Source organism: Equus przewalskii, chromosome 13 (genome assembly GCF_037783145.1).
Source record: "Equus przewalskii isolate Varuska chromosome 13, EquPr2, whole genome shotgun sequence".
Classification (NCBI taxonomy): domain Eukaryota; kingdom Metazoa; phylum Chordata; class Mammalia; order Perissodactyla; family Equidae; genus Equus; species Equus przewalskii.
The window spans coordinates 92,406,988-92,418,994 of NC_091843.1; the positions used below are offsets into that span (position 1 = coordinate 92,406,988).

The following is a 12,007-nucleotide window of genomic DNA, read 5'->3' on the forward strand; positions in this document are numbered from 1 at the left end:
TAGAAGAGGCATTTTTTTTTTAAAGATTTTACTTTTTCCTTTTTCTCCCCAAAGCCCCCCAGTACATAGTTGTATGTTCTTCGTGGTGGGTCCTTCTAGTTGTGGCGTGTGGGACGCCACCTCAGCATGGTCTGACAAGCAGTGCCATGTCCGTGCCCAGGATTCAAACCAACGACACACTGGGCCGCCTGCAGCGGAGTGCGCGAACCTAACCACTCGGCAGCGGGGCCAGCCCCCAAGAAGAGGCATTTTTATAAGATCAACCATCTCACCTGAGGAAACCATTTGAAGCACCTAGTGACCCCAGCCTGCCTGCTGGTGGCAGAAAAGTGCAGCACCCTATCAAACTACTGTGGGTGGTTCTTGTGTTCCAGGACTCCAGTCTCCCATGGAGAGCAGAGCTGGGGGACATTCACCAGCAACCACCAACAGTGAAGAGGGTGGGCATCAGTGCACTCGTCTGCAGAGTGTAGCCCCGTCCTCAGGACCGGTGATAACCCTGCAGCCTGCCCCATCCTCCCCTGCAGCTTACACCCTCAGAAGCTGGCCTGCTACTAGGACACTGGAGGCAGCCCAGCCTCTCCCTAGAGTTCTCCGCATGTCTGCTGTGCACATCTAGGCAGGGTGCCCCCTTGTCCACGTCTTCCAGAACCAGTTCTGATGGACAGCTCCCGTGGTGGCATCCCAAATATCTGCCTTTCCGCTTCCTCAGTAACAGGGATCCAGGTCTCCTCCAACCTCCCGAGGCTGCAAACAAGACCAAGGTGCCACATTTTGGGGTGGTGTGTCCTGAGCTAACATCATGAGCTAACAGAAAGCCTTCTGTTCTAGATGGGGGCATTAAAAGAAGCGTTGGTGAGAAAGGCCTCTGTGAACCTGACATTCAGAGCTGCTGAGTGGCAGCAGGGCCTCGCTGGACTTGAAGGCCATCCGTGCTGGAGGCGTTTCTGGCCTGCGGGACACAAGCCCAGCAGCTCCCTCCTGTGTCCCCACCACATCAGGGACAGGGTTATTTATAAGGCTTACTCGGCCAAGGTCACATGGCTCGCTGAGACGATTAACTTGTCACTCTTTCCTACACAACCAAGCAGGTTTTCCCACTCTCTGCTCATCACTCTCACATAGACGGTGTGTGTGGGAGCAGGCGAGATGGCCACCAACACTCCGTCAGCAAGAAAGAGCATCCATGCAGGCGTCCCTCCCATTTCTCCCCAGCACCCGGCACCCATGGGTATCACCTTTCCGGGCTGTGCCCCGGCGCTGGCTGCCCACTGGTCTCCACCCAGCTGACTGAAAGGGGAAGGAGGCAGGCAGCCCCCTGCTCACTTGGGGCAACTGGGAGGCGGGGGCTCATCAGAGAGCAGGCCCACCTACAGAAGCCCCTGCCTGGGGTAGTGCTGAGATGAGGGCAGCCCCAAAGTCCGGTGACTCTGACAGCTGCAGCTTCATGTAAAAATGGACATTGGTCACAGAGCTGCACATTAGGGGCAACTTGCAGCCCCACCATCCTGAACATCTGTCTGTCTATATTCTTGGATCCCTGGCCCCGTCTCTGTGCAGCATGCCTGTTACTTGAACTAATCTAAACAACAACGCTACCACTAAGTCACAGGTTTTGCTAAATTTGTCTAGCGGAGGAAAGAGGAAGGGATGCCAGAAGCACAGCGACACAAACCTCCAGTGAGGCCTGGGGGTGACCCCTCACCCCAGGAAAAACGCTCCCATCAGCAAGGGGCGGATGGATGATGATGCTAAGAAACTGCCAGTATCCGAGGAACGGGTGATGGAGGGACAAGAAAACAGACGAGTGAACGCACAGGGAGGAGAGGGACAGAACCACGAGGATACAGTGCTGGGACGCACAGACCTCAGGGGGACCCCAAGGGGCCGTTTCTGAGGACAGACTTCAAGCTGTAGTGTAGGTTTGTGGGGGGGACATGCTGTCGGGGGCCTTGAGCAGGAGTGACAGGTCTGACCCACCGGGGCACCCTGGACCTTCCTTTCCTTTGACGCTTACCCCAAATTTAACCCTAACTGGCATGCCTGATGCATGGGCAGGGCTCTGCAGGCCTGGTGCGCATGTCCAGCAGAATGGCGGTCGTGGGTGGCATTTAAGACAAGTGGGTGCCAAGTCCAGACAACCCAGGCTGCCTGGCGACCACGATCGAGAGCCAGAGAGACCCCAGGCAGATCTGACAAGACTCAGCAGCAGCAACAAGAGCTTTATGAAGAGAGGAACACACTCAGGTTAACCTCCCCGACACGGGGCTCTGAGGTGAAATATTCACAGCCTGGAAACATGAACACCCGGACGAAAGGGACACTCTGCCGAGAGTCGTGATCTGAACAACCCCAGGTGGGCGTCCACACCTAGGTGAAGACCCTCAGGGAGCGAAGGGTGAAGGGCACTATGGGTCCGGAAGGAGGTGGATGAAGGAGCTGCTGTGGGCCATGGGTGGAGTGAGTGTCCTCTGCCTGGAGCCCGGTGGATCACTGCATGGAGAAAGAGAGAGGGAGAGAGACAGGCGGCTGCTATCCTGGAACCCAGGCGACGGACGCCCCAGCTCCACCAGCCGCAGGTGTGTCCCCAACACTCGGAGCTGATCAACCAGCTGTGCCAAAAGTGAGATGACACCTGTCCTCCCCAAGGACTGAAGGACAGGGCTGCTGGCCCCCGGATCAGACACTGCAGTCCACAGAACCCAGTCCCACCCCTCTGGGGGTGCCCGCCACTGCTGGACCCCACGGCCTGCTCCTGCCTGTGGAGCCCCAGGGCGGGACAGTGGCCAGTGCTTTAATATTGGGGTACAAGACCCTCCTCTCAGCAAACAGTCTCCCCCACGGGGAGGCCAGAAAATCTCCTGGATTACTCATTCCTGAAACTCAGCCCCAAATGAATTAAGGTGGTGACCTTTAGCTTTCTTTCTTGGTGAGCTTCCCCCTGCCACTTCTCACACCGGTGCCCATCTGCCCTCCCTGACCACCAGGATGGGACGGGGTGCCCACCTGGAGCAGCATGCTGAGGCCCAGGTTGCGGTGCCTCCTCTCCAGCTCCGACACGGCCTGCAGCAGGGACCTGAACCTCTCCGCCGGGTCGGCGTCCTCATCCTCCAGGGACCCCTCCTCTTTCTCTGCCTCCTGGAGGAAGCGCTCTTCCTCCTCAGCAAAGAAGGCCCGAAGCTTCCTGTAGTCCGTCAGAGCCTTCTTCCTGCGGTCCATCACATGTCCCTGCAGGGCGGGTGGGCAGCAGGGAGGGACACCTGTGTCCTCGGGCAACACCCTGAGACCCCCACCCCACCACTGACCAGCTTGGGGAGGAGAGTTGAGTTTACTGCAAAGCACTCAGCTGTGAACTGAGACCCTGACAGAGAGGGTCAGGGCACACACCAATGTCACCTTGACAGGCGGACCCCAGACCCCAAGCCCACCCCCACTTGCCTTCCACACGGCGGCAGCAGACTCAGCCTGGCCGTGCAGGTCCCGTGCATCATTCAGATCCTTCCTCATGATCTCCACAGACCCCTTGTTCTCCTAGAGAGAAACGCTGGTTACGCGGTGGGGGCCCCATCTGAAGGTTGGGGCCCCCTCAGCCCAGTCTGCTAACAGTCTGAGCAGAAGTCAGGCCCCAGCAGGTGGTCTTGGCCTGCTGACACTGTGGAAACACACTGAAGGCACTAGGGGGGTCTTAACAAACCCACTAAGCTCTCTCCATCAAGTCTGACAGAAAAACCTGTGCTAAGGCTCTAACCAAGTAACGAGGCAAGACAGTTCCCTCAGATCCCGTGTTACTGGCACCAGCCAAGAGATGGAGGGTGGCTCTTTTGGGGTGAGCATGGCCACACCAAGGGCCTGTCCAGTTGCTGTGCAGTGACCGGATGGGTGGCATCCACCAGCAGGAGAACCCAAGCTGCAGTGCCCCTGCCACCTGCTCCAGCCCCAGTGCAGCCGCTGGTCACCACCCCCAGTGCTCAAGCAAGGACCGCAGGACCCACCCCGACAAAGGAATCCTCAACCGCCACACGGATTGTTTTGGGACCAAAGGCTATCACTGTGCCCTCCCCCCACCCAACACAGGCAGGTCTCAAAGTCCCCGCGATCTCTCTAACATGGAAGGCTTTGACCCAGGGTTAGGTGCCCCATGCAACGGCCCGAGAGCACAACGGAGAAGATTCCAGAACGGAGTGGGTGGGGGAACCCCGGGACGGCCGACAGCGGGTGAGACGGCGGAGTTGTGGGGGCTCGCGCCTTGGCAGACCGAGGGGCTGACGGCCTCAGACCTCGTCCCCAGGACTGAACCCGGGGCAGGGGGGACGCAGGGTGACGTTATATCTGGGGGCGCGGGAGTGAGGCGCCGGGGGAATGGTATGGGGGGCGGCGTCGGCAGCAGAGCGCCTAGGCGGGTGGGGGAAGAGACAGGACGGTCCCAAGAGGGTAACTCGGGGAGGAGGAAGAGATGGGGGGAGCGGTGACAAGGGCGCCGTCCGGGGCGGGGATCCGGGGTTGGGGTTGCAGATGCGGATGGGGGTGGGGAGGGCCCCGCACCTTGCCGCGCAGCGCCTTCCTCCAGCGCGGCTCCCATTCGGGCGGCTCGGGCCCCGCGGCCATGCGGCAGGCGGCGCACAGCGGGCCCCCGTCGGCGCGGCACAGGAGCTGCAGCGCCGCCTCGGAGGCCGGGCCGTCGCGCGCGGGCGCCGCGGCCGCCTCCTCGAGCGCCAGCAGGCGGCGGCTGAGCGGCGGGCGGCCGGGCTCCACGGCGCGCTGCCAGCAGTCGTCGGCGCACTCAGGGCACGGGAAGGGCCCGTCCTCCTCGGCCCAGAAGCGCACCACGCACGCCCGGCAGAAGCGGTGGCCGCAGTCGGCGCGCACCGGCTCTCGGGGCGCGCGCTGGCACAGGGCGCAGGCGGCCTCGGCGGGGCCCGCGGGGAGCGCCAGGGCGGCGGCGGCGGGGCCCTCGGGGAGGGCGCGGGCGGGGGCCGGGCGCGGGGCGGCGGAGCGCCGGGGACGGGGCCGCGGGGACCGGGACGGAGAGTGCGCACGGGAGCGGGCACGGAACAAGGATGGCGACAGGGACGTTGGGGCCCCACGCAGGGTCCTGGCAGCAGCGCGCTCCACCACGCAGGGTCCTGGCAGCGGTGTACCCCAGCCAAGGTCCTGGCAGCGGGCGCCCCACGCGCCCGGGTCCTGGCAGCGGGGCGCTTCTCGCTGCCGCCCGTCTGCCGCTCCGCGTCCTCGCACCCTGAAATCTTACAGGGACTGGCCTTTCCCCCATAAATGACTGGAGGGCGAGTGGGAAACAAAGGTTTATTATTTGGAGAGTCCATTTTAAAAGTCTTTTGTGTAAGCTGCCAGGACCCGAGCAGCGCTTGCACACGCACACAGCCCCCCGCGGCGCAACGTCCACGCGGGGCGGGCGGGGCTGAGGCCGGCGGCGCGGGCCTCCTGCGCGTGCGCCTCCGCGCCGACCGCCCCGCGTGGGCCTGCGGGCGGGCCTGTGGCGCGCGCTCGCCCTGCCTGGGCCTCCCGCGGGGGCCGCCCCGCGAGCCTCCGTCCCGCAGCGGGGCGGGGGCCTGGAGTCCACGGCCCCTCGCGGCCGGGCGCGGGGCTCCGGAGGCCGGGAAGCGCCCCTTGACTCCGAGCGGAGGTGTCCTAGGAGACCCGCAGCCATGGCCCCAGGACGTCTGTTAGCTTTTCTTTGGGGAACAAAAAGGTCTCTGGGAGGACCGATCTGTTTTTTACTTTGGAAGCAACCAATCGCGCAGGTAAAAAAAGTTCACTGTAATTTGGCATTACGTGATTTTTCAATTCTTTAAAAAATGTATCTGTCATTCCATAGAAGTTCAACATTTTCCGAGGTATTGCTTTCCGGTTTTGTGGGAGTTTTTAAAAATCTGGTATATACTTGGAAATGCACTAAATGGGCAGTCGGAAGCGTGGCTGGAGAGCTGGGTTTTGTCCTGTGCGGTGGTGGTCAGAAGGAGAAAAGCACTGGATGATTTGTTGGGTAAACTAGGAACGTGGTCTAGAGAAAAGTAAAAAAAAAAAAAAAGAAAAGAAAAAAAGTCACTTGAGTAAACTCCATTAATCTTGTGAGAGGGAAACATAACCAGGCACAATCACTAACGGCAAACTAGAGAAATTTCAGCCACAAATACACAAAGGGTTCATCAAATTTGGTACAGAAAAGTACAATGGAAAAATACGTGCCCCCACCGATGTGATTTCTCTGTCCACAGAAAAAACACAAATGCCAAGTAGACGTGAGAAAAAATAGACACTCTGACCGGTTGTTAAGAAATAGGGACACAAATGAGATTTTTTTTTTCCGCTATTGAGTTAGCAGACCCCAAAAACCTGATTTTGCAGATACTGTTTCTGGGAGGCAATGTAACAATATGTATTAAGGACCTGCAGATTTTTCATTACCTTTGGAATTCCTTTTCTCAAAATGTGTTCTATAAAAATAACCCAAAATAAAAGCAAATAAAGCGTTTTTTGGTTTGGTTCGGAGAAATGTTTGTCATATCACTCTGGAAAAAAACAAAAACCTTAAAGTTCCAATGGTAGGGGACTGGCTCAGCAAATTGTAGTAGCCACCAATCTGAAAATGAGTGCACAAGAGACTTGTGGAAATGAGGAACAGCAAACGTTTCATAGCCCTATTCCCTCTCCCAAGTACTTTGTGGAGTTTGTTCCCCACACCAGGCGATTCTCTACGATACCACTGGGTGTCCTACGATTTAACTCAGCACTGACCTTGCTAGCCTGGAGATCGCATCCCAGGTTGGGGTCAGTCTTCCAAGACTCGCCCCACTTCAGACGGAATCCCAGGTCCAGGTGTCACCTGTGCATCTGAGGGCATGGCTGTGGAGCGGAGGTTCCAATCGTGATATCACACCGTCCTTCTTCCTTAATGCCAGCAGAATCCGAGTTGTGCAGCATCTGCACTTCCAAGGCGGGTTGAGAGGAGTCACCCTGCACTTCTCCCCCAGCCTCCTCTTCCACACCCTCCTCTGCACCCTCCAGGTGAGAGATTTAGCAGGTGCTGTTAGAGGACAAGGTTGGGGGGGGGGGGGGCGGAGAGGCGCATGCTCTCCCTCATCTGCCTCGAACCATCCAGAAAACTGAAGACTCCCACTTTCATGTCAGAGGCAGAATCGGAGCTGGTGGTGGTCTGGATTATTGCTCGGAATTATATTTAATAAAAACCCACAGGACAGTAGGATGCTTGCTGGTCTCTGGGTATCTTCGTGCTCTTGAATTCCCATCACTTTGAATAAGTCAGAAAATGCCTCACCACAAAAGGGCAGAACTCCAAATTTATTGGGTTCTAAACCATCTTTCTTTCTCTCAAACTTGTATTTTAATTGGATTGATATAAAATGTTCAGGGATTAAATTGGCAACTCTGAAAAAGTTCTCTTACAGAGAATATAAGAGTTTGATAAAGTTTTTTTAAAGGCAACCAAAATGCAGACCACCAGGAATAGAAAGTAAGGATTCTGAAGGGTATCGGAATCCGCCACTCCAAAATGTCCCCCTTCAGCATAGAGATTTGGAGCTGGAAGCAAGTGAGAATCAACAGATACAGAAAGATGCCTACCCGGGGCTCCTTATCTGACCAAAAGCAGAAACTTCTGAGAAATGAGAATTGCCATAAATGCCCTCTTGGGGGAAGTTTTATGGCCACGAAGGAGAAAGTCAGTGCCAAAATGGACCTGCACTAATAACCTTTATTGTCCATTAACTTCACCCAAATATTTACCTTCCCACAGTTTACCACCCTTGGAAGCCCCAAACCCTTTTTCTTTGTCTTGTCGCTTCTCTGTACATTTATTCTTTGTTAAGATGCTCTAGAAGCCCAAGTTCTAACCACCCCTTCGAGATACTCACCACTGAGTTTTCTCCTCCCTGATGTGTGCTACACACACTAATAAACCGTTTTTCTCTTGTTAATCTATTTTTTTGTCACTAATTTACGGGGCCCCAGCCAATGAACCTAAGACGGACAGAGGAAAATGTTTTTTCTTCCCCTAGAGTTTTAATTAGAGGAATTTGTAATTCCACATTTGCCTTGTGTATTTGATGTGTGTGTTTTATTGCATTTCGGGTTACCCTATTTTAAGTTTTATTCTCACAAACCAGGGTGTACCGAAAGGGTTGGTAAAGAGACCCTCAGTGATGTGTGTAGGGGAAACAATTGAAGATACGAGGGTGGTCAGGTTAAGATTTGATTCCATGGAAATTTCCTGTCTGGCACATGGAAAAGAAATGGAAAGTAATTAATTTTCATAGCTCTCAAAAGGCAGAACTAGGACTAAGAAATACAACTTACTAGGAAGTAAATTTGAATTCATTGTGGTTGCGATATTGTGATTTATAATAAGAAGTATATATTCGGTCTCATCCCGTTCCTGGCACAGAGCTCCCTGGACTCTCCTGTGATGAGAGCCATAAAGGGGTCTTGACAGTCACAACCAGCCCCTGTCACCCACACCTCAGTTTACACTAACAAGGTGATTCTGGACAGCCCCTGAGGATGGGGCTGGTCGCCAGGGGAACCAAACACGTGATTAGAGGCCGGAGCTTTCAGTCCCACCCTGGAGCCCCGGAGGGGGGAGGGGCTGGAACTTCTGGATCACCAGTGGGCCATGATTTGATCAGTCTATGTGATGGAGCCTCCAGAAGACCCAAAAGGATGATTCCGAGAGCTTGTGGGTTGGTGGGCACGTGGAGGTGCCTGGAGGAGGGCAGTGTTCTCGGAGAGGAGGTGGGAGCGCGGGGCCCTTTCCTGGACCTACCCTGTGCGTCTCTGCACCTGGCGGTTCTGAGTTATATGCTCTTACAAGAAACAGGCAATCTGGCAAGCAAAATGTTTCCTGAGTTCTGTGAGCCGCTCCAGCAAACTTGTCCAACCGGGGAGGGGTCGGGGAGTCTCTGATCTGGAGCCAGTGGTCAGGTGCACAGGTGATACCTGGCATCTGAAGGAGGGGTGGTCTTGTAGGACTGAGCCCTTAACCTGTGGGATCTGACGCCACCTCAGGTTGGTAGTGTCAGAATGGAGTTGAATGGTGGGACCCCCGCTGGAGATGCAGAATTGTTTGGTGCTGTGGAGAAACACACCCCACTCCACACTGGAATTGGAGTCAATCCTTTTACAAACAAGAGCCCCTCTCTTTGAATGCCTCAACCAAAGTCCAGAGTGGGTGTTGTGCTGGTCACTGACGTCATGGCCATGACCAGAGAAAGGGCTTGAGTACCAAGCAGTCAGACCTCTCGTTGGGGGCTGGGCCTAGCACCAGCCAGAGACAGTGAATTCTGGGCAGGACTGGACTGCACAGAGTCATGTATCAGCCAGGGACCAGGGGAAGAAAAAGGGGAGATGATTAAGAGGACACTGGAAGGCCTTGGGGTCACCTGCTGGGCTGAGGAGCCAGATGGACATGGAGAGGACCTCTCAGGAGACATTTCAGGTAACTGCCACTACCACCCGCACCCTACAGCCCAGGAGCCAGGCCGGGGTCCAAATCGCTGCCAGGAAGCACCTGGAAGGTGTGCTGGCTGCAATCCCTGCCCTCCCCAGGAGCCTGCCGACTCCTAAAACTAATGATTAAACTTACAAATGGCGAATGTTAAGTTTCCTTGAACATTCCAGTGTTATAACAAACTTTGGACAATGTTCTAGGTTTTCAACTTCAAAATCACATCAAAACCAATTACTCAATTTTACATTTTAATTGCAATTATAACGCTAATCTTTTAGACATTTTAGATGTCAAAACTGTGAAATAATTTAAATCCTAAAAACCCTGGGGCCGACCCCGTGGGGCAGAGGTTAAGTGCACACGTTCTGCTTCTCTGCGGCCTGTGGTTCAATGGTTCGGATCCCGGGTGCAGACATGGCACCGCTTGGCAAAAGCCATGCTGTGGCAGGCGTCCCATGTATAAAGTAGAGGAAGATGGGCACGGATGTTACCTCAGGGCCAGTCTTCCTCAGCAAAAAGAGGAGGATTGGCAGCAGCGAGCTCAGGGCTAATCTTCCTCAAAAAAAAAAGTAAATAAAAGTAAAAACCCAAACATACTGATGGTATTTCTAAACTTAAATCAATACTAGTAATAATAATTCTAAGACTTTGAGCCACTATATATATTTACATATAAGTAAGTCTAAAACTATTACATTATCCCGACCCAAGCAAATTGGAGTTTCTTTCCCAGGGTCCTGACGGAATGATCGATAGGGCCCTAAGGAAGTAGAGAATAGGGCCCTGAGGGAGTGGACGATAGTGTGGGGACCTGAAATTGGCCACCCCAAGATATGTCTCTTTGGCATCAGGATTATTTGAGGCTGATTGCTTTTGATAAACTGGAACAGGGAAGGAGGCTCTGAGGAATGGAACTTGCCCTTTGTTAGCACACATTTGCATTTGTAAGGTAAATCTCTATCTGTAAAAGGTGCCTCCCTCTCTGTACCAGGAAGAAGAAAGGAGATGACCTTCTCTCTAGAAACTCTTAATCAATACCAAAGGCAAAGACTTAAATCTGCATTTTATTGTGCTAGTCTGGTAACCTCCTGTAACTGACTCCCCTCCCCCTCCCAACGTTGGCATTTCTTTAAGGATTAAGCATCTTTCCTTAGGGAAGGAACTGATTGCTGAGCTCACCCGTGATGGCCCAGCTCCAGACAATCGACTTGCCTCCGGCTACGCCCTCCGAGACAGCAGACCACTACCTGCTGTGTCCATCAAGCGCTGTGCTGACGGGGCAATCTTGTGACTATTGTGGGAGGGACATTTCAATCACATGTGAAACACCCTGTTTGGGGGTATATAACCACTATGTGCACCCCACTTCTTTGGTGCCCTTTCTTCCTTCGGGAAGAAAGGCCCCGGGCCATGGTTCCTCATAAAGCCTTGTTTAATTTTCTCTTGCTATTCTGTCTCATGTGAATTTAATTCGTTCTCTGGCCAGACGAACCCACATTTGGGGAGAGGAAATGTCCTCCTCCCTTACAATAGCATCTCGGCTCAGATCACAGGATGGGGTTGTCAGCTGTAACCTGGTTGTCCGTCGACTAGAGTGTGGACGTGAACTCAAGAGCCTGCTTCCAACCCTGTACATTCCTCAAACTCAAGAGCCACCTCTCGCAGTTCCGTCCAAAACTTGCAATATCTCGTCTCAGTGAGCTCGGGCTGCATAACAAACACCACAGGGGGGCTCAACCCACAGTGTTCATTGTCTCCCACTCCGGAGGCTGGAGGTCAGAGGTCCAGGCGTGAGCAGGGCCACTTCTTGCTGAGGCCTCTCCTTGGTGTGTAGATGGCCATCTCCTCCCCATGTCCTCACAGGGTCATTCATGAGGATCAAGGCTGCCCAGGAGAGAAGCTCAAGGTGACCTGCCCTACATACCTATCTGTATCATCCTCCAGGAAGCATAGGATGTCCTGACCTGATCCGATCTGATTCTTACCTAAAGTTATAGGACTACCCAATAACCAGACCCCACCTGCACTGATACCATTTTAAGGACTTTTTTTTACATAATCTTTCCTTTGTCTTGTAAAGAGATAACTCACATACCTAAGTCTTAAATTTAGCCCTACCCTAATTGCATGCTTGCTCTCACTGCCCATGGGTCCTGTCCCCATGTTTGCAGCTCTTACTGCCCAAGGGTCCTGTCCCCATGCCTGCAGCTCTTCACTGCCCATGGGCCCTGTCCCCACGCTATTCCATGCTATTCTCTGAATGAAAGAGCACTACTGCCAGACCTCGAGAGTCCAAGAAATCTTTGTTTTGACTCCTCGACTCACCGAGCCCCCATCAGTCGTTCATCCACACGTGTGTCTTCATCTCCTTTTCTTATGAGGACACCAGTCACGTGGGGTCAGGGCCCAGCCCAGTGACCTCATTTTACCTTCATCACCTCTTTAAAGGCCCAGCCTCCAAGTCCAGCTCCATTCTGGGGTCCTGGGCATCGGGGATCCAACATGCGAGTTGGGGAGGGGCACAAT

The 12,007-nt window shown here is 54.4% G+C and overlaps 1 protein-coding gene and 1 long non-coding RNA gene across 2 annotated transcripts; one reads left to right on the plus strand and one right to left on the minus strand.

Moving 5' to 3' along the window:
- Positions 1-2,202: 2,202 nt before the first annotated feature.
- RNF187 (ring finger protein 187) lies at positions 2,203-5,269 on the minus strand. Its single transcript, XM_070570011.1, has 5 exons — positions 5,249-5,269; positions 4,543-5,151; positions 3,439-3,531; positions 3,007-3,228; positions 2,203-2,493 (listed from the first exon to the last, which is right to left on the minus strand). Exons 1-5 carry the CDS (start codon positions 5,267-5,269, stop codon positions 2,491-2,493), a joined length of 948 nt encoding a protein of 315 aa, XP_070426112.1. The 3' UTR covers positions 2,203-2,490.
- Positions 5,270-5,490: 221 nt separating this feature from the next.
- Positions 5,491-10,928, plus strand: LOC139075206 (uncharacterized). The gene is made up of 2 exons (XR_011525373.1): positions 5,491-5,759; positions 10,636-10,928. It is a non-coding gene; the product is annotated as an uncharacterized lncRNA (long non-coding RNA).
- The last annotated feature ends 1,079 nt before the right edge of the window (positions 10,929-12,007 follow it).